This window comes from Biomphalaria glabrata, chromosome 15 (genome assembly GCF_947242115.1).
Source record: "Biomphalaria glabrata chromosome 15, xgBioGlab47.1, whole genome shotgun sequence".
NCBI classification, from domain to species: domain Eukaryota; kingdom Metazoa; phylum Mollusca; class Gastropoda; family Planorbidae; genus Biomphalaria; species Biomphalaria glabrata.
The window spans coordinates 1,386,460-1,409,288 of NC_074725.1; the positions used below are offsets into that span (position 1 = coordinate 1,386,460).

Here is a 22,829-nt window from a genome sequence, read left to right on the forward strand (position 1 = left end):
GAGACACAGAGAGATAGAGACAGAGACACAGAGAGGTAGAGAGAGAGAGACAGAGACACAGAGAGAGACACAGAGAGAGACAGAGAGATAGAGAGAGAGAGAGATAGGACTAGAGAGAATGAGGATAGATGTCTGTGATCTAGGTGATGCAATGTACATGTATCTGGTCCAGGGGTTGGCAAATTATATATATATTTGCGCCCCCCCCCTCCCTCCATTTCCCAAATATTTTTAAAGTTCAAAAACAAAAAACGGTGCCCACACCTGATCTAATCAGTTTCGTATAACCAAATTTGTTATAGTTGAGTCTTTTGTTTTTCATTTTTCAATGAAGTCACCACAGCGAACACGACAGTTTACTAAAGGAACTGCAAGGTGACCCAGATTACTGGTTTGAAGATCAGACGCCTGCTAGGTTCCGTAATTTTTTTAAAGATAAATTTTAATGATTTTTTAAAGACAAGATAAAACAGTAACATACATATAAATCTCAAATGAACTGAACAATTATTGCTTTGTTTATTTTTATTTTTTATTTATTATATTAAGCTTAAGATTGCAAAAGATCCCTGGCCAGTTTGTCCCAAAACACATCAGTGACCTCCCCTTGTGGGTAGACAATATACGTATTTTTATTTAAGTGATACAAGAGGTCAGAGGTCAGCTCTGCTGTAGGAATGGATTCTTTAATGAGAAACACAAGTACTGGACGCCCTGTGTGGACTGACTCCATGTTGGCCATCTGTGGATCAGTAGAGAAAAAAAGTTCATTTAGTGAATAAACGAGAATCTGTACTAATGAAAATTTCGAACAAACTTGATATCAACAAACTGGATAATTGCAAAAAAACAAACAAAAAAACACTTCATCATAGTAAAGAATGTTTGTAAAATGTTTGACATGTTTCGGATGTACTGTTACAGTTAGAGATAGTTTACTTCCAAGTCCAAACCTCCCGCAGGACGACGGGGATGACAGCGGAACCATCGAGAAGTCCGAACAACCAGGCAGTAGCTTGTTAAAAAAAAATCAGTCACAATTGTAAAGGCCCTGAAGTTCACTACGCAAACTTGGTTCTGGTTTCAAACTGTACGTCATAATTACGGATAGATTGAGCACAATTATTATCAGAATAGATTCAAGTAATTAACATAATGCCATAGGCGTAGACAGGGGGGGGGTTTGTCCCATTGGACCTCCAAGGGGGAGCTCACAGCACTCCCGCAGACACCCTGGCACTAATTCCAGAAAAACTCACAAAGAGTTTTAGGGCTCAATAAACGTCTTCCAAAAGAATGAAGGTTCGGTATGTCATAAAGATTAATTACTTACACACACACGCACATGTTAAGGGGGGGGGGGAGATAAAAAGGCCAGGCCCCATAAAGAAAATCCTGGCTACGCCCATGCACAATGCGCCTTGTTCGTGTTAGTTTTTCGGTTGGTGTTCAAGGGGAAAGAACTGAGACAATCCCCACAAATGAACCAACTAAAACAATCTGGATTAAGTGCCCATATTTTCTTCTTAGTTCCAGATTTTTAATATTTTGTATTAGAGAAGTGATGCCAAAATTAATTTTTTTTTATAGCTCTCATACATATCATTAATATATTTTGGCAGTTATATCTATAACAAACAATCGGACAATAATTAAACAGTTATGTTACATATAGATATATAGAAACCTACATCAACGATGGAGATAGTGGTAAAGAAAAAAAAATCCCCTTTTAGACCGTGCGATCTATAGGGCACATGATGTGAAGGTCATCTGTTTCTTTTGCAAACGGTCAAAGTGCAGGGTCTCATGTGGTCAGTACAACGACCAACCACTTTTACTTTCCCCAAATAACGCCAGGTACCCATTAGAATTTTGTGGACTCAACGGCGCCCTTAAAATCCCAAAATTGAAAATCCTAGTCTTCGCCAGGACCCCTAGTGCGGAATCCATGCGCTGAACCCTCAGCCATTGTGCCTCCGATGGAGATAATATTTACCTGCATTTCAAAGTTACACCAGGTGCTGTTGAGAAGATTTCGTGTGAGAACCACTAAAGTTTTCCGGCTCTCTTTGACGGCAGTCACAATGTTGGAAGCGATGAATTCCCCCACAGCAAAGTCTCGTCCATGGACCAGGACTGACAACTTCCGTTCAGTCAACTCTGGGAAATAATGTTAGAGAGCATTCTTTACCTCTCGGAAATACGACTACAAAAATGTATCATGTATGACAAAAAAGGAAATCTATAAAAAGGCAATCTATTAAAAGTCATTCTATTCTATAAAAAGGCAATCTAATCTATTAAAAGGCAACCTATGGGGGCAAATGATGTAATGCTAATCTATAACTATGACTATTGTTATCAATATGCCTATGTTTTCAATGAGGCCTTTGTTTTCAATGAGGTCTATGTTTTCAATATGTCTATGTTGTTATGGTTTTCAATGAGGTATTTCTTGTAAATATGTCTATGTTTTCAACGTAGTCTATGTCTTCAATGAGGTCTATGTAGTCAGCGTGGTCTATGTAGTCAACGTAGTCTATGTTGTCAACGTGGTCTATGTTGTCAACTGTCAACTTGGTCTATGTTGTCAACGTGGTCCATGTTGTCAACGTGGTCTATGTAGTCAACGTGGTCTATGTTGTCAACGTGGCCCATGTTGACAACGTGGTCCGTGTTGTCAACGTGGTCCATGTTGTCTACGTGGTCCATGTTGTCAACGTGGTCCATGTTGTCAACGTGGTCCGTGTTGTCAACGTGGTCCATGTTGTCAACGTGGTCCATGTTGTCAACGTGGTCTATGTTGTCAACGTGGTCTATGTTGTCAACGTGGTCTATGTTGTCAACGTTGTCTATGTTGTCAACGTGGTCTATGTTGTCAACGTGGTCTATGTTGTCAACGTGGTCTATGTTGTCAACGTGGTCTATGTTGTCAACGTGGTCTATGTTGTCAACGTGGTCTATGTTGTCAACGTGATTTATGTTGTCAACGTGGTTTATGTTGTCAACGTGGTTTATGTTGTTAACGTGGTCTATGTTGTCAACGTGGTCTATGTAGTCAACGTGGTCTATGTAGTCAACGTGGTCTATGTAGTCAACGTGGTCTATGTAGTCAACGTGGTCTATGTTGTCAACGTGGTCTATGTAGTCAACGTGGTCTATGTAGTCAACGTGGTCTATGTTGTCAACGTGGTCTATGTTGTCAACGTGGTCTATGTTGTCAACGTGGTCTATGTTGTCAACGTGGTCTATGTAGTCAACGTGGTCTATGTAGTCAACGTGGTCTATGTAGTCAACGTGGTCTATGTTGCCAACGTGGTCTATGTTGCCAGCGTGGTCTATGTTGCCAGCGTGGTCTATGTTGTCAGCGTGGTCTATGTTGTCAACGTGGTCTATGTTGTCAACGTGGTCTATGTTGTCAACGTGGTCTATGTTGTCAACGTGGTCTATGTAGTCAACGTGGTCTATGTTGTCAACGTGGTCTATGTAGTCAACCTGGTCTATGTTGTCAACCTGGTCTATGTTGTCAACTTGGTCTATGTTGTCAACGTGGTCTATGTTGTCAACGTGGTCTATGTTGTCAACGTGGTCTATGTTGTCAACGTGGTCTATGTTGTCAACGTGGTCTATGTTGTCAACGTGGTCTATGTTGTCAACGTGGTTTATGTTGTCAACGTGGTTTATGTTGTCAACGTGGTTTATGTTGTTAACGTGGTCTATGTTGTCAACGTGGTCTATGTAGTCAACGTGGTCTATGTTGTCAACGTGGTCTATGTAGTCAACGTGGTCTATGTAGTCAACGTGGTCTATGTTGTCAACGTGGTCTATGTTGTCAACGTGGTCTATGTAGTTAACGTGGTCTATGTAGTCAACGTGGTCTATGTAGTCAACGTGGTCTATGTTGCCAACGTGGTCTATGTTGCCAACGTGGTCTATGTTGCCAGCGTGGTCTATGTTGTCAGCGTGGTCTATGTAGTCAACGTGGTCTATGTTGTCAACGTGGTCTATGTAGTCAACGTGGTCTATGTTGTCAACGTGGTCTATGTTGTCAACGTGGTCTATGTTGTCAACGTGGTCTATGTAGTCAACGTGGTCTATGTTGTCAACGTGGTCTATGTAGTCAACCTGGTCTATGTTGTCAACCTGGTCTATGTTGTCAACGTGGTCTATGTTGTCAACGTGGTCTATGTTGTCAACGTGGTCTATGTAGTCAACGTGGTCTATGTTGTCAACGTGGTCTATGTTGTCAACCTGGTCTATGTTGTCAACGTGGTCTATGTTGTCAACGTGGTCTATGTTGTCAACGTGGTCTATGTAGTCAACGTGGTCTATGTTGTCAACGTGGTCTATGTTGTCAACGTGGTCTATGTTGTCAACCTGGTCTATGTTGTCAACGTGGTCTATGTTGTCAATGTATCTATGTAGTCAACGTAGTCTATGTTGTCAGCGTGGTCTATGTTTTCAATGACGTCTATGTGGTCTATGTGTTTATTTATGTTGTTTATGGGGTCACTATTGTTTATTCTGACTTGCCGCTTTACCCAAACACGGCAAAAGCTCTGGGAGTCAACCCTGAGGAAAGATCAGGAGCCGGCTACCCTTGGGCAGATTCCTAAAGGAATAAGTCATAAGAATTCAGTCTTCAGATCACGACCACATGTAGCCAAAGAAGATCCAAAGATATTACTTATAATACCCAACAACGTTAAAGTAAGGATATATATCTATATGATTGTAGTATCACCTGGTACAAGGCTCCATAGAATGAAGTCCTCATCCTTATAAGCATAGGAAATAAACACGTCATAGTGAAACTGTTCAGATTTAGCAGTGTTTTTTGTTTGACCTTTCACAATCAAGTAGGCGGCGTAATATAAATATCTCAGTCTCCAGCGAAACCTATAAAAATATAAATAGAACAGAGGCGTTGAGGTTAGTAGAGTTTTTTTTTTACAGCGTTACAGAGTTGATACAGCGTTACAGAGCTGATACAGCGTTACAGAGTTGAGACAGCGTTACAGAGCTGATACAGCGTTACAGAGTTGATACAGCGTTACAGAGCTGATACAGCGGTAGAGTTGATCCAGCGTTACAGAGTTGATACAGCGTTACAGAGCTGATACAGCGTTACAGAGTTGATACAACGTTACAGAGTTGATACAACGTTACAAAGTGGATACAGCAGTACAGAGTTGATACAGCGTTACAGAGTTGATGCACCGTTACAGAGTTGATACAGCGTTACAGAGTTGATACAGCGTTACAGAGTTGATACAACGTTACAGAGTTGATACAGCGATACAGAGTTGATACAGCGTTATAAGGTTGATACAGCGGTACAGAGTTGATACAGCGTTAAAGAATGGATAAAGCGTTACAGAGCTGATACAGCCTTACAGAGTTGATACTTTAATAAGATTATCTACATTGAAGCATTTGTACAGGTGTTACGTGTTGCCGATTGTACAGTATTGGCTGTGAATTTATTAGTCGTTTAAGAATTTACGACAAAAAGAAAATTGTCCTCCGTTAGAAGTGGCAAAATATGTAGGTCAAAGCTGGGATTGCGTAGCCACGGGAAATACTGCATTCCTCTTTCATCTTCGGACTCGAAAACTAGCCTCATTATTAATATTATCATTAATATTATTTTGAGCCCGAGTTGACAAGTTTTTTGATTTTGTGCTGTCTTGTTGTGCAGTGCTTCATGAGAGTCTGATAGTGTGAGAGTCGTTGCAACTAGTGGTCAGAAGTGGGCTTTCCTTTGCCTTATGTGAAAATGCTACTTGATATTGATAGAGAGAATCGTTTGCAATATAATCATCTTGAAATTAAATTTGGCTTACGACTTTTCATTTTGAACACGGCTTCATCGGAAATTCCTCACTCGACTTAAATATTTCTTTGCATTCCGTAAGAAGTGGAAAAAAGTAATATACATGAACATTATATATCACAATAAACATGAATATTATATATCTCAATATACATGAACATTATATATCACAATATTCATGAACATTATATATCACAATATACATGAACATTATATATCACAGACGCTACCTCAAGATAAGATAATTTCGTCCTACGTATTTCATTTGTCAATCTAGTCATGCATGTTACTCAATGACTTAAAGTCTGCTAAGTCTTTGGTTTTCCTGGTTGATTCAGGTAATCCATTCATCAATATGTGGATTCCATGACAGTTTTTCATTTATTATAACACCTAGGTATTTTGCGTTTTTAGTCTGTGTTACTGGTTTGCCATGAATAAGATAAGTGGAATTAATTTGTTTTAGTTTTTTTGTTACTCTTAACAACTGACATTTTTCTGGGTGGAAAGAACATGCTCCAATTTGATTCCCAATTCTGTAATTCATCTAATTCTCTTTGTAAAATATCTGTGTCTTGTGTTGTTTTTATTGTTCTATATATTATGCAATCGTCTGCAAATAATCTGACTTTTGTTCCTGAACTAATGCAATTTGGTAAATCATTTATGTAAATTAATTGGTTAATATGCACGACTAGATGCATGACGCGTAGGACGTAATCGTCTTTTTTTTTTGAGTAACGTCTGTATTGTATAAGGTAAGATAAGATAAGAATTGAGCAACTTTATCCTATACCTTTTTAAATTGCATGACTAATCAGCAATTACAATTTGCAATTTTCTATACACCGGATACACAGAACTATATAAGACCTACTTAGGCTATTGACATTTCACTCACCTGTACAGCAATGCTGCTATCACGAAGGAGACCATACAAAAAGTAGCAGAGGTGACCACCAGGAAGAGGATGGAGTGGTCAGCACACTTTCTATCAAGTTCTTGCAACGTCTCCTGGTAGGCGTCAGTTACATACACCGCCACTGACGTGTTCTCGTACTGACACATATAGTTGGTGAAGCTGGCATCAAAAGCTCTGGAACTGGTCATCCACTTCAAGAAGTCAATGTTTGTACAGACGCACTGGATCGGCGCGAAAGACAAGTCGACAACGACAGAATGATTGGTCAGCAATTGGTCAATATGTTGGCGTGTCTCTAGGGGGAGAGTGCTCAGCTGGGTGTGACTCAAATTAAGCAAGCTAAGGTTGAACATATTCACAATACTCACGTTAAATGTCCACATGTTGTTCTTATGCATATCGATGTGTTTCAAACGATCGAGGCCTTCAAAAATATTCTTCTGAACCAACGTCAGTGAGTTTTTGGACAAGTCGATAATTGTAAGGTTTTTTAAGTGTTTAAACACTTTCTGGTTGATGTTGTGTTCAAAAAAAAATTGCAGCTGGTCGTTTCGGAGCGTAAGTTCCTGTAACGATTGAAGATGTTCAAACATTTGTGGCTCTATGTCAATGACATTGCTGTCACTTATAAATAGCTTCAGAAGTTTTGATAACCCTTTAATAGGACCCCTAAGTAAAGGGAAATAATTATTACAAAAAATCAAAGATTCGAGAGAGTTACTCGTATTGAAGGTGAGTTCCGTCAGATGGTACCGTAGACCAGTGAATCTCAAATCAAGACATAGTAAATTTGGCGGGAGAGTGATTATAAGTGGCCTTGAACTTGTAAATGTCTTCTGTGTTGAGGAGCACTGAGTGTCGTCTGCTGGGTGTGTAACGTACAATGGAATGTTTGGTAAATAAGCGCCCCCATTCAGTTTAAGTACTTTGACACTCTTCAGTGTATAAAGCTCATTAAAATACTCTCCATAGAGAAATCTATTTGCCCCAACGATAATGTAGGTCAAATTAGGGGGAAGCAACTCAAGAGCACCAGTTTCAATAGACTCGAAGTTATTGCCCTGTGCCTCAAGATAAATTAAAGATGGCGGTAGACTTTCTACTATATCTTTAGTGATGCATATCGCTGGCGAAAACGAAGACACTATATAGTTCATTATCAATGTAGTTATGTTGTAATTACGAATTTCTTTCAAAGCAGACATGACAGTTTTGACACCAAGATCTGTGTTGAAACTAATATCCAGAAGTTTCAAGTTAACCAACGGCTTGAATACTTCATCCCTAAGAGTATGTCCTTGAAGCTCGCATTTACTTAGATTCAGTTTACTTATCTGACAGATGTTAGACAAGGCACTTTTACTAAGCGACTTAATTCTACAATAGCCTCGAGATAAATCTAAAGTTTTCAATTGGGTTAATTTTCTAAAAGTTTCACCAAAAACCAAGGAATCAAATCCATCTAAATAAAGACTCTTTAAGTTGGTCAGATTAGCCAAAATTTCATCGGGAAAATAAAAGCCTCTTAGATGATGGCTGTGTAGATTTCTGTGTAGCTTCAAACATCTGAGTTTAACTAAATCAGAAAACACGCCGTTTGGGAATGTGTCTTTAAAGTAAAGCAGGCTATTGTTCTTCAGATTTAGCAAAATCAAATTTGCAAGACCCCAAAACGAGCCAACTTGAAGTTGAGTCAAATTATTGAAAGACAAGTCTAAATAACTCAACTGAGAGTAGCTACAGAATGTACAGTTTGGCAACCCTGCAATGACGTTGTAATTGAGTCTCAGTTTCTGAATATTTTGTGGAAGATTGTTAGGAACCTTTTTCAAACCGATTCCAGTACAGTTACAAGATGTATTGACACATGTACATTGATCGTGCGTTACAGTATGGCCTGTGCTGAAAACCATATCCTGGTCCTCACATAAAACACTATCAACATTTCCAAATGAGTGTTTCAGTGATGGTGTATTCAAGCCTTCCACCTGATCCGCTCTGAAGGTTTCTTCGACATAGCTGTCATCCCATTTGCAGGCATCGTCATGGTCCGGAGCTTGGGGCAAATATTCCGTACAATCTTTATCGTTAATTTTAATTGGCGACGACGTCACATTGTTCCATGTCATGTATATTAAAAGTAAAAATATATTCATCTCAATAGTAATAGGCGCGTTGGCTCAGCGGTAATGCGCTTGACTTCCGAACCGGGGTCCGGGGTTCGAGTCCTGGTGAAAACTGGGATTTATAATTTCGGGATCTTCGGGCGCCTCTAAGTCCACCCCTGCTCTGATGGATGCCTGACATTAGTTGGCGATTGGTCGTTGTGCTGGCCACATGACACCCTCGTTAACCGTAGGCCACAGAATCAGATGACCTTTACTTTTACCATACCAGTAGTGTGTGGTTAAGGATGTATACATATAATTAAAACTGTAAGGATATAGCACAAAAACCTCAAAGACTTTCCTTCAAGGAACAGGGCCAGGTAGAGGAAGAGTGATAGAATGTCAACATTGGTTCTGATTTTCATTCACCGACAGTCTGTGGAAAAATATTTAGATGAATGGTTGTGTGAAAGAAATAATCTTTAATTATTTACTGGTTCAATGGTTTTGATAGATATGATTCAGTGTTTTATGTTTGATTACTGATTTACTTTTCTGCCATGAAGTGTTTCTATATTTAGTTTTTTTTTTACTAATTGTTTTTTTACTAATAATTTTAATTTTTGGTTAATTTTGATTTTAATTTTGATTCCGCTTTCTGTACATTTTCTAATGGACTTCATTCACTAATCGTAAACAAACAACATTTAGCCACGTGATAATAGTGCCAAAACAATGAGAAAAAAAAACGTATCATGTGACAGCCTTTATGGATTACGTAATTTGTATAGAAGAGATAGAGAATCACGTGGCTAAATGTTCTTTGTTTACGATTGGTGAATGAGGTCCCATCTTTTGTAAAATTACAGCATCTTGTGCTATTTTTACTGATCTATATATTATAAAATAACCTGTAAACAATCTGACGTTTGTTCCTGAACTAATGCTATTTGGTAGGTGATTTATCTAAATCAGAAAGAGAAGCGGGGTCAAGACTATTCCTTGAGGTACAACTGAGCTTACTGTTTTTGGTGTTGATTTAGAGCCATTTATTATTGCAGCTTGTTTTCTCCCTTATCAAGAAATCCTGGGTCCATTGGTGTAAATTGATTGTAATTGACTAGTTATACCGAAATATTTTAAATGTCAAACCATGCTATGGTACTGAACTTTAATACTAATTAATAATAATACTTAAACAAATGAATAAACCTAGGGCTTAAAGAATGTGATTTATATAGTAAGATCCCTGGGAAGCGTGGTCGAGAGGCCAAGTGCGCTTGACTTGGATTGGCAACCTAGAAGAGGGTTCGACACCCGACTCAGGCAGAGTTGTGTTTACTGAGCGCCCCCCCCCCCCCACTGGTCCACAAATGAGATTGGACCAAAAGCGCTCTGAGCATGCTATAAGCATGAAAGTAGCGCTAAATAAAAGCTAATAAAAAAGTTCTAAATAGTTTTATTTTCCTGCTTAGGAATATAGACACAGAAGTTTCGATAAAAGAACTATAGTTGTACAAAAATGTGTACATTAAACTTACTTACATGCTCGAAGAGATGAACTACTGGTTTGATTAGTAGGAGATTTCAGCACACAAAAATTTGTTTCCGTGTGTACTATAATTCGCAAAGTATGTAGGATAGAGCTGATTATAAAACTAAATGACATATAACGAAACAGTTGTTTTTTTTTGATGTTTGATTCTATTTAAAATGTCGACAGACGACTAGTGTTTTTAGTTTATAGTTCCTTTTGCAAAGTGATAAGCAAAAAAATAAAAAATGAATCAGTTATCTTGATATCAAACGGAATAACTGATAATAACAATAACGCTAATGAGGAAATGATATCATAGGAAGTTGATTCCCCTGAGAAAAGAAAAAAAAAGGAAATATTGAAGACCCCAAAATATCCACCACCCCTTCTCCCCTGATTACCTCAAAGGCGAGAGTTTCTTTCAGTTTTAGGTCTAAGCCAGCGTTTCTCACGTTGTGGGGCGCACCCCCTCCTTATAAAAGCGAGGCTTGACATCTTGTAAAAAAGTAAAGTTCCCCTTTGAGACCTTGTGGTCTATAGGGCCTTTACTTTTCCCCCAACTATCATCAGGTTCCCATTAGAGCTGGGTTGACTCAGAGGCGCCCAAACATCCCGAAATAAAAATCCCAGTCTTCACCAGGATTCTTGACGATGGTCAATTTATGTTTAAAAGGCTATGTAAAAAATAAGTAACTTTTTTTTTTTTTTGGATCTAAGGAAGCGAAATGACGTTGTTCGCACTTTTTCGAAAAGTTCAATATTCGATGATAGAGACCTTGTTTCATCTTCTAGTAAATAACGTTTTTTTTTCCGAGATGTGTCAAAACTTTTTAAAAGACAGCCTCTTAAAACTATCTCGGATCACAGCCCCCCCCCCCTCCCAGCAGGCTAACTGGAGTGCTTTCGAATTTTTTTTTCTTTCAGGGAGAATACCCTAAATGGCGAAATGTGTGAAACGATGGTTTAAACTCAGAGGCGGCCTTAAGGGGCGCTGATTTGGGGGAAACCGACCCAGCCCCCACGCCTTAGGGGGGCCCCGCGATAAAAAGAATCTTTTGTAACCGTCAGCCCATCTTACAAATAATTGTGGCCCTGATTTGACACTCGCCCATGGCCCACTGCAGAGGCCGTTTAAACTTATAGCCCAAAGGAACAGCTGCCCAGTAGTCTTTTGGATCGTTGGGGTACAACGCATGATCTGTAGATCATCTCTTTCCAATTCTTTCCGTCTTTCGCAAGGATGAGAGTCTCCTTCAGGCCTATTTCTTGATGTTGTCTTCACGTCAGTTCAATTGTCTGCAGCTTCTCTCCCATGGGACTACCACTACTCCTTGCTCATTGTTTGTAACCGTTAATCACCTGATAAGTCCAGTTACCTACCTTTTTGTCGGTTTATTCAAGCGAATATGAATTTTAATGCATCTGAGTTCTTTTATTATTATTTTCTGTGACAGTGCTTGAAGACCATCTGTATATATAATTCTCTACGCCGCCCAACCATACGGGACAAGACGCACGCGCGCAGACTCTCTAACCCTCAATATTGAACATGTCTTCCTTTACTTTTGTTTTAAAAAATTCAGTAATCGAGCCACATTTTAGCACCCCCCCCCTTTTCCAACATACGTTTTAGTTTATGATGTGTTATAATGACACACCTTCATGGAGGACCTCAGAACAGTGGACACTAGGTGGGAGGAGGCTTCAGACATTGCCAGTGACAGATCTTTATGGAGACAGCTTGCCGCCCAATGCGCCGAACGGCGCGGGAGGACCTAAGTCTAAGTCTAAGTATAATGAAATTTAACCTTTTGCTAGTTTAAGAGATCTTTTGATACACGAGTCAGTCAGTGAGTGGTATTTTACAAATATCATATATATTTTAAACATAACTTCACATGTGTTCACTGTAGTTTACATGAATCAAAGGACCCACACAAATTTCCGCCTGATCACTAATAACTAACAGACTTTACTTTAAGAGATATGATATAAATATTTAATTTTGATCTTCCTTTTATTTCAAACGCTGTGTCCTAATCATTTTTCATTTTCAATGTTCTAAATCTGTAACAACAAAGTTTCACAATGACAAATAATATAAACATAGTAACAATGGGAATAAATAAAAGAAAGGCCATGACATCTAATAAAAGAAATTGGTACAGTGGCATTTGTTGACCCGATGACCTCATGTAATTTCCGCCATATTTCATCGCGTGATCCAGCCAAAAAGCAGCTTCCTTGCTGGGAATTTTGTAAAGTTCTCTAAAAATTGTCGATGCTTGCTGGATGTTACTTCTATATTTAGGATCGTCTGCTACTTGCTGAATCAAACGAGCTAGTTCATCAGAGGTTATCTCCCTTATGTCCGCATATTGTCCGAATCCCTTTATGAAGATTCGTTTCGAATTGTAAAACTGATCAGAAAGCATTGGAAGACAAAGGATTGGAACTCCATGGTACAGCGCCTCGTATTGACTATTTTTCCCACAATGAGAAACTAAAACTCTAGTTTTAGGATGACCCAAGAGGTCATTTTGTGGAATCCAATTTAAAGTTAAAATTTTGTCTCGTTGCTCAAATGTCCAATTTATTTTCCAAATGACATTTAGATTTAGTTTTTGAAACGCAGTTGCCATTTTAGATCTGATATGATCTGGTATGTAAATATTATACCCACCAAAAGACACAACAGCTACGCCCCTGGAAGACATTTCAACAAACCTTTTTACTTCTCCTGACAATGGTTTGGCCTCACTTACTGAAGATCCCCCAATAAGTTTTGTGTTAGGAAGACTTGTGCGTGGGTAATCTAGAACATGATCTGTTTCCGCAATAAATATTTCCGCCTTCAGAGCAATATCCCTGATGGTCATGTAAGCTTTTTCAGGGGCGTATCTTGAGACAACGTCAGCGTCGGAGAAGAGGTCGTAGCTTAAAAAAATGAGGCTCATGGTTACAGCCTTGACCCTTTCAAAAAATGTTTTGTTGTAACTGGCGTACTCAAGCACCAGTGGCTCGGAGGCGGGGTTAAATGGAATCCCGTTGAGAAAGTTGTCAGGAAAGCTTCCTATAAGGCTAAAGGGAATTCCCATTTTGTAGGGCAGTACCAGAATATTTCTAATATACATGAAGTTGTCTACGACGAAGAACTCAGGGTTGTGTTCTTGTATCGCTGCAAGAAACTTTGTGTCTGAGAGAATTTCATTAATTAGTTCTTTAAACATCTGAATCAACGGGAACCGACTCAAGAATGTTTGAGGTTTACCTTGCCAGAATTGATCTCTCAGATCGACTCTTTGTAAAAACTTGGCCTGGACATCGCCGAGATATTCCCCGTATCGTATGATGTTAATACTTTTATGCGGCACCAGTTCCTTGTTGGACAGATATTCTGGGACACAGAGTGACACGTTGTGGCCAAGTTCTATTAAAGCCTGGCCAATGTTGGCGTGGTAGATGATGTAGCTCGACATTGGTGGTGGCAGCAGCACCACATTCTTGGCCAAACAAACAGCAGACACCACAGTTAAAGAGCACAGTCTCAAAATTGTTTCCGACGTCATGATTTTAAAATCTCTGTATGAACCCTGGAACGATATTAGAATGATCGAAGTTAAAATTATAATGTGACTATTTTTTAATCGAAATCCCATTATATTTTCTTTTTATATACATTTTATAGTGTTTACGTGTAAGTGTATCTAAACTTATCTTATATGATAGAGACGTTACTTCAAAAAAGAAGATGATTACGCCCTACGCGTCATGTGAGGTATTTCTTGTAGCGGATTACGAAGTCTGGTTCGTTAGGATGGCTGCCTGGTTTTGTGGTCCAGATTTTGAACCCTGCCCGCCTCCATTTCCCGTTTCTCTTTGGGGAGGCCTTAGATTGTAATAATTTTCAAATTTGAAGGAACATCCTAAACCTACAAAACAATAGCAAACAGTTTGTTAATCTAAGATGGTTGATTAAATTATATTGTTATAACCGTACATTGCACACCGTCATTCAAGATAGTGCAGAAGGTGTGCACTATCAGACACCAGACTAGGAAGGATGTTGTCATTAGGGAAGAGAAGAACGATTTCCGCCCAAGTCTAGAGCCGAAGCGAAGAGACTGTGCTAAAGGAAGATGTTATTATGTATTTGTCATGTCCTGTGTATAAACATCTATGTCTCGATGAGTCGTCTCCCTTAAGTTATTACAATATTATCTATTGGTTAGTATAGTAACACATAATACGGTATCCCTAAGTCTTTCAAAGTAGGATAAATAGACCCCTTGGCGGACAACGGCTTTCTCTGCATCAGTTGTGGACAAAATGTAGATGTCGTAACTGGGTTTGCGTGGCCATGTGGAACACTGCACTAATCCTTAATCTCCGGAATCGAAGACATGGCCTTTATTTAAAGACTAATTTTTTTTAGTCGCAATATTTATTATCTTAATGGCCAGTACGTTTGTGGCTTGAAACTGTTTCGTACTCGTAAAGATGAGAAGATGCAGATGACGTCTTTGATTCAAGAGCGACAAACAGTGGATGTCTGGACCTTACTATCTATAGACTCTTTGGCGTTTTGGAAGATGTCGAAGGAAAGCGATTAAATCTTATTCAATTAGACTTTTCTGTGATTTCTTTCTTATTCTTTAATTGTTACATCATATTGTACATCAAACTGAAATTTCGCACCATTATTTCATTTGCCTGACAACACAAGAATCTATAATTAAAAAAATATAATTTATTTAGTTTGGTATCTCGAACAAGGGAAATAAATTTTACATGACTGAAGTGGTGGTAAAAAGTGAGTTAGTCCCCTTTAAAGGGCGCCGCTCTAAATTGTAATAAACAATATATAACTATACCTCCTTCTCTAGTTATAAGTACTTCACTAGCAGAGTGGTTAGCACGTCGGCCAGATGTGGCTTGAGCCACGCGAATTCAGGTTGTTCCCTTTTTTGTTTGTCAAATCCTTTTGAAAACCAATTACGGTAATATCCACCCAAATATCCCTTTCTTTCTCTGTTACATGAGTGATCCAAACTAAATGTTGCAGTTATACTTCGTAATAGTTTTTTTTATTATTATTATTATTTCTTATATTCATCTTGTTCTTATATTTCTATCAATTTAAAGTAAACAATTTAATGGTATGTACATTAAACACGGAGTCGCGGTGGCTGAGTGGTAAAGCGCTTAGCTTCTAAACCGAGGAGTCACGAGTTCGAAACCTGGTGAAGATTGGGATTTTTTATTTCGGGATCTTTAGGACGCCTCGGAGTCCAGCCAGCTCTAATATGGGTACGTGATATAATTTGGGGAAAAGTAAAGGCGGTTGGTCGTAGCGCTGGCCACATGACGCCCTCGTTTACCGTGGGCCACAGAAACAGATGACCTTTACATCATCTACCTTAGAGATCACTAGGTCTGAGAGGAGAACTTTACATAAAAACACCCCAAGGCGTCGGTAACATGTCCACCCAACTCTAAAAGGGTACCAGACTTTCGTTGGAGAAAGTAAAGACTGTTGTTCATAGTGCTGGCCACATGACACCCTGCTCTTTAACCGTTGACCTTTACATCATGAATAGATCGCCAGGTCTGAAAGGGAAACTTTAATTTTTTACTATTCTATCATCATTATCGAGGACAGACGCAGACGGCGAAAAGAAAAAAATCTAAATCGACCACCTGTGGACAATGGGTATGCTTGCCCTGGGTGCGGCAAAATATGTAGGTCACAGCTGGGACTGCGCAGCCACGGGACATACTGCATTCCTCACTAATCTTCGAACTCGAAGACAAGCCTTATTATTATTATTATTAAAATAAATAGGGTTTGAAGGCTGGATTGTCATTCAGCTATGTCATTCATTTTTCAATGCAGTATCTACTTATCAAGAATCACTACTCGTTTTGTATGCGCTCTAGACTGTCGTCTCGAAGGTCCTGGGTTCGAATTCTGCCTGCGGGGGGGCTGAAGGGGTAGCATGTAATAGTCTGCGATTGTGAAGTAAAATACGGAACGAGTAAAACGAAGATACGATTCAAACATTGGTGACGGGACGAAAAAGGGAAGTTATGTTTTTTAATTTACTTTCAATTTATTTGCGAACATAGACATAGATATATATATATAGGTCTGTGTTTGATAAGTAGCGAAAGGAAGAGATTGCCTCGCGAGAATTTCAATGCCAAGGCCATTGCGTTTCTGTTTGATGAGTAATGTAAGTGTAATGTTAGTGTAATGTTAGTGTAGTAAAAGTTACAGATGGATAGGTGCTTACTTACGTTTAAAAAAGAATGTTAGGCCTGCTGTATGACGCCCACAGGTCACACAAATTGTGATCACTGTTAATTCACATCTGTTAATGATGCAGGCGTATCCTTACAATCTGAAGTGAATCATCCCCGTACAAGTCAGTTCAGTGACCAAAAATTTGCATTCATGGTGTGGAGGTATTTTAATAATGGCAACTTTTATTTGACCATGTGAGTGTAATGTGTGTTTGCCTGTTGGCTCTTGTGTGTTCGTGCGATTGTGTGATTCTTTCTTCGTTAACTGTCTTTCTTTCCCTTTCTTTCTTTGTCACTCTTTTTTTCTCTTTAAATCTATCTTTCTGTCTCTCTTTCTCTGTCTTTCTATATTTTTTAAAAATCTTTTCTATCTCTCTCTCTCTATTACTATGTGTCTCTCTCTCTTTACTACTATCTTTCTCTCTCTCTCTGTTTAGCTCTTTCTTTTTTTTTTCTTTCTATATGCATACATTTTTCACTCTATTCTCTTCTCTCTCTCTCTCTCTCTCTCTCTCTCTCACTACTATCTCTCTCCATCTCTTTCTCTCATTTGCTTGTTCTTTATTTCTTTCTCACTCTATTTCCTTTCGTTCTTTGTCTCTATTTCTATATTCCCTTTTTTTCGCTCTTTTCTCTCTCTACTACTACTATCTTTCTTTTTCTTTCTCTCTCTCTTTATCTCTTCCTTTTTTTCTTTCTCATTCTCTCTTTATCTTTCTTTTTCTCTCGATTTTCTTTTTTTTTTATCAACTGTCTCTCTTACTTTCTTTCTTTTTGTTATCTCTCTCTTTTTTCTCTCTTTTTATCTTTCATTCTCTTTCTCTCTCTTTTTTCTCTCTCGATTTCTATCAATATTGCCTTCTTTCTGTCTCATTCTATCTTTATTTCTCTGTCTATCTCTTTCTATCTATCTTCCTCTCTCTCTCTCTCTCTCTCTCTCTCTCTCTCTCTCTCTGGCTTACGTTTTAACAAGATTATTGAAACAAAACTTCTATGATTATTTTATGACCAATTCCTTGTGTTCTCAAGGACCTGGCTTGCTCTACATCGTTTCTTTTATTTCTTGACCAATGGACCTCATTCACCAATCGTAAACAAACAACATTTAGCCACGAGGTGCTCTATCTCTTCTATATAATTTACGATCTCATGTTTAATTCATGATGGTTGTCACGTGACAGTTTTTTTTTCATTGTTTTATCAATAAGATCACGTGACTAAATGTTGTTTGTTTACGATTGGTGAATGAGGTCCATTCAAAATTTGCTTCTTCTATACATTGAAACATTTTTCTTCCTTTTAGATTTTTAGCTTTTTTTTTTCGCATATAAAAAATGTTTTTTTTAAATATAAAATGTTGTGTGTCTACTAAAACATAAACATTTGTTCCCAGGGCCCAAACGGCCTACACTACATTGTAGTTAGGCCCAATCATGTCAGGGGCCCAGGGCTTAAAATGCAACCCTTATCTAAAATAACTAAACCCGTAAAATTATCTAACATAACTCAATTCGAATATTTATTTAAATTACCTAGATAATACAAACACTACTAACTAAAGTAACTCAAACCGAAAAATTATCAATGCCACGGAGACTATACAGGCACATTTATAAACTGTAAAGAGACCAATAATTCATTTAGAGGCTATATAGCCAGACGCAAGTGTAGACCCTTCTTAACTTAACGTTGAATGTCTAGAATGTATTTCCTGTGAAATTTAATGACCAGTGTTGACATGCACTAAACGTAAGTGCATGAAAAATATTTTAAAGTTCAAGGTCAATGAGCTAGAACGCTTGCAGTAGGGAAGTCAGTCAGTCAGTACTATCTACAGTTAGTTGATGTGATCTCAAGTAAGTTTATGGAAAATTAATTTAATTTAAATTTTAATACTGAATATATTTCGTTGTTGATTGTGAAGTTGGATATAGATATTTTATTCTATACATTTGTGGATTATAAAGTTGTAAATTTGAGTTCTAATAGACTATTCCGTACTATGCTACTTGAGCATTTTATCCGGTGTGTAAAAATGAAACTGTATAAATGGCCTCAGTGTATGGCCCTGTTTACTTTTAATTTGAGAGTTATGTATAGAAAAAAAAACACAGTTCTTATTTCATATGTTAGGACAAAGTCAGACCAAGTTCTCCTCCTTCCATAGTGACATCACAGAAGGGAACGGGTTGCCTGAATCAGCCAGGAAAACCAACGACGTAGCAGAGTTTACGTATGGATACGTGGAGGACGTAATTATCTTATCTTTTGAAGAAACGTCTGTAATTTATAAAATAAGATAAGATAAGATACTTTAAAAACTGTCTCAAAAGCGAAGAGGCATTATCACAAGGGCAGGGCGAGATTGGTGCAAGAATTGGTCCTGACATTCGATGTGCAAGAATCGGTCCTGACATTCGTTATAAATCAGACGGCATAGTGCGTGTTTATCCATAAAATCTGTAAAGTTTGATAATGAATTGGTAACTGATAACATGCATGCAAGAATATGTTGTGATTTATTGTATTGTCGTAATGCACTGCTTACATGTCAGAGGCTGTATGACATGTAATGCTGTGGAGGTACAGAATACTGTAAACCTGTAAATGTGTAAATGATACTATCCTATATCTACATGGTCCCTTTGTGGATTCTTACCTTATAAACTACAAACATCCTTAAATAAAACGATTATTACATAATACGCTTATTCATCAGTTATTCCACACTTCTTGGGAGGAAACTATATTCTTTTTTACGGGCTTTACTGTCATTCAACGCGGTCCATTGGGCGAAAATCCCAGCCGCCCCATTGATTATTGACCCTCCGGGGATTAGCCCTAACGCCAAGAGAGGACTGGCTATATGGGCATTCAGGCCCGCTGGGCCGGCACCCAATGAGCTGGTAGGGCCGCCGCCGAATGTGGCGTTTTAAATGGCAGTAATGCCCACAAAAAGATTTGATATTTTACTTGTAAAAGAGGTTATTTACTTATCTTACTTACTAAAATAAATGGGAAATGGACGAGATGACGCCTATTATAAGCTATCCCGACGAGATCAACGTCTAATCTTTCGACTCAGGACCGGTCACAATAGAATGAGACAACATATGTACCGGAAGCTCAAAATTGGAACCAGTGAAATCTGCCCAGGTGGAGTGTCACCAGAGAATGCTGACCACGTCCTACAAAACTGCTCTCTTTACCAAGAGGCCCGAACAAGACACTGGCCCCAAAATCACCCCAATAGAAAGAAAACTATATGGAGAGCTCCCTGATTTGGAAAACACTGCACAGTTCATCTCATATATTGGTCTAGTCATCTGAATGCTCCAACATAAAAATGAGAACTAAGAAGAAGAACTAATGAGGTTACCATTCATACGCCTAATCTTTTATTAAAGGTATTTTTTTTTATAGATTACACATGGTACTACAAGCCTAATATATTTTAAAGTAATGGTCGAGTAGCCTACACGACTGCTAGTCTACAAGACTGCTAGCCTACCTGTATGTAGAATAACAAAACTTTTTGCGTGGTTAAGTAAGGTGCAGAGCTTAGAGTTATTCAGGATTAGCATTGTACTATTACATACCTTGAAGAGCTTTTTTTATGAAAGATGCGTTTCCAAAACACTTTCGATTCTTAAGGACAACTTGCACCCATTAAACCACTGTTACATAAGATCTGAACGAAGTGGTCGTCTCCTTTCCATTAGGACTAAAACAGAAAGATTTAAAAACTTATTTATCCCACTTTCGGTCAGAGTGTTACAAGATCAGCTGTCGTCATCGAGAAGTACATAGAAGTCAAATTCATAAAGCGCTGGTTGTGAGTGTGTATGTGTTTCGTGTGTGAATGTTGTTCGAATTTTTCATCTATACTGTTATTGTTACAGTAGTTACGCTGATATTGTCAATTGTAGTCAAACTGAATTTCCATTTGATTGGATCAATAAAATTATCTTATCTTATCTACATGTTTTTGTCATTATGTGTGTATCCAATTTCTGAAGAACTATCCAATGTGAGAAACTTCAAATGGAAGGTTTGTTGCTGTCACAAGCTGAATGTGTAATGTTGTAACATGCTGAATGTGTAATGCTGTAGAATGCTGGGTTCGTGTGTCCCTTTAGTACGTAACAAACATGGATAGTATACAAAGCCGATCTTGAGCAGACGATATGACGTTTATCCAATAATAATAATAATGTACTGCACTTCTAGTTGTTACACCAAAATATCTAGTTGCAATATAACTACATCCGCTTAACAGAGGTATCAGATATATCCAATATACAAAGTCCTCAGGAATATATATATATATATATATATATATATATATATATATATATATATATATATATATATATATATATATATATCTTTACTTCTTAAATCACGTTCTCGTTACAGCGGGTAAACAATAAACTTTAATAATGCGTATCCAGCACTAGGTACAGAAAACCACTATTAGAAATACGTGTACTGTCTCGAAAGACTTCAAGTGACTACTGTCTTCAACTGCCAACAAGATACTACTCTCTTCAAGTGACCAAAAGATACTACTGACCAAAAGACAATTTAGTCATTCTTACTTCCTGTTTCTATATCAGGAGTTTCACATGTGTTTTCACCCTCATGACCCGAGGTGAAGATATAACAGGCAATGTCAATCGAGACTGTGACAGTTGCTGGGATTGCATGGTCATGCCAAGGCCGATATGAAGACATCTTCCGCCCCTGCCTAACGCCCATATAGCCAGTCCGCCTTTGCATATTTATAAGAAATGAATGATTATAATGAAAGATGGACTACAATAGGCAACTAAGTCATTGATTAGAATTATTAACAGTCTATTTTGGGGCAACCACCCATCTACATCTACATTGGGAATAGGTAGTAGCCTAGACATTATTAGACTTAAGTATTGCTTCAGTGATCAATAATGGAAATCGGTTTTCATTATATTGATTAGAATGTCACATTTATAATAGCTAGGAATAAATTTATGAACTTAAGACGAAGTGTGTGTTTGGAGGTCAAGTGGCAAAGAGGCATCCGAGCCCGGAACCTTGGAGGTACTAGTTCGAACCCCGGCTTAAGACTGCGACTTTGACACCCTATGCTTTAGTTGGGGAAAGTAAAAATTGTTGGTCGTTGTGCTGGTCACATGACACTCTCGTTGTCATATGCTTATTACATCAACTGCCTTTATGGACCGCTAGGTATGAAAACACTATGGAACATTTATTTTCGTATATCGGTATTATTAATGTGCAACTTCTTCAGATCATGTGTTAGAGATAAGAGATGAGATAAGATAAGATAATTTTTTATATAGGTCCAATCAAATGGAAATTCAGTTTGACTATAATTGACAACCTCAGCGTACTGTAGTCATACAATTATATGGTCTTAATAAGATAATCCTGTAGGCTAGGGTCACAATATATGAAACATTTATAAGATTATTCCACTAAAGAACACATTTTTTGGTAAAGATTTTAGGAATAGGCCTACATCACACTAGACTACAGCATGGTAACTCAATGGCCTATAGATTCATTTAAAATTGTGTACTATGTAATGATAATGGATGTTAAACTGTGATATTTTGAAAGAATTGTATTTAGACATAGGTACCATAGAACTCCATTGGTATCTACTATATTGTCACTCTGTGGGATTATACGTCTCGAGAGACGATCTTTTCCCTTTGCAACTTCTTGTGTGGCTAAAGAGGCCAATCCTTGATACACAGCTGTGGTCATAGGTTGGGCATATGTGATCACCAGGCGGCGTTGCATTTTCACACTTCTTTCTGCCACTGTTGTGTATGGCATCTGCAATAAGATACCCTTTCTTTGTTCTCGCTCTCCATGTGGATCTATCCAGTGGCACAGGATATTGTCACTATATAATAACAATCAGAATCATAGCCATGGCTTACAAGGTCCTTGTGGATGTCAGTTTTGGACTGTTGGCGAAGCGAGTGTGGGCAGGGCTGGGGCTAGTGTCACGTGACCGCTTATCTTGTTGTGTTACAAATGCAGGTCTAAGTCTAGTTAACACTACCAAATGTATTTTTTTTTGGGGGGGGGGGGAGAAAT

At 38.3% G+C, this 22,829-nt stretch overlaps 2 protein-coding genes across 2 annotated transcripts; both read right to left on the minus strand.

Moving 5' to 3' along the window:
• Positions 1–549: 549 nt before the first annotated feature.
• Positions 550–10,643, minus strand: LOC106063964 (toll-like receptor 4). The gene is made up of 5 exons (XM_056012722.1): positions 10,415–10,643; positions 6,741–9,305; positions 4,748–4,902; positions 2,000–2,163; positions 550–742 (listed from the first exon to the last, which is right to left on the minus strand). The coding sequence occupies exons 2-5, from the start codon at positions 8,915–8,917 to the stop codon at positions 551–553; spliced, it is 2,688 nt and encodes an 895-aa protein (XP_055868697.1). The 5' UTR covers positions 8,918–9,305; positions 10,415–10,643; the 3' UTR covers position 550.
• Positions 10,644–12,285: 1,642 nt separating this feature from the next.
• LOC106063962 (UDP-glucuronosyltransferase 1A1-like) lies at positions 12,286–20,995 on the minus strand. The gene is made up of 2 exons (XM_013222449.2): positions 20,312–20,995; positions 12,286–13,999 (listed from the first exon to the last, which is right to left on the minus strand). Exon 2 carries the CDS (start codon positions 13,973–13,975, stop codon positions 12,443–12,445), a length of 1,533 nt encoding a protein of 510 aa, XP_013077903.2. The 5' UTR covers positions 13,976–13,999; positions 20,312–20,995; the 3' UTR covers positions 12,286–12,442.
• Positions 20,996–22,829: the final 1,834 nt, after the last annotated feature.

Bases quoted from the DNA above. Each gene is read 5' to 3' on its own strand.
- LOC106063964 (XM_056012722.1), bottom strand. From the start codon at position 8,917: ATGAATATATTTTTACTTTTAATATACATGACATGGAACAATGTGACG. The intron at 4,903-6,740 runs GTGAGTGAAATG...ATATTTTTATAG, and splicing joins ATAGCAGCATTGCTGTACAG to GTTTCGCTGGAGACTGAGAT. The intron at 2,164-4,747 runs GTGATACTACAA...ATTATTTCCCAG, and splicing joins TCTATGGAGCCTTGTACCAG to AGTTGACTGAACGGAAGTTG.
- LOC106063962 (XM_013222449.2), bottom strand. From the start codon at position 13,975: ATGACGTCGGAAACAATTTTGAGACTGTGCTCTTTAACTGTGGTGTCT.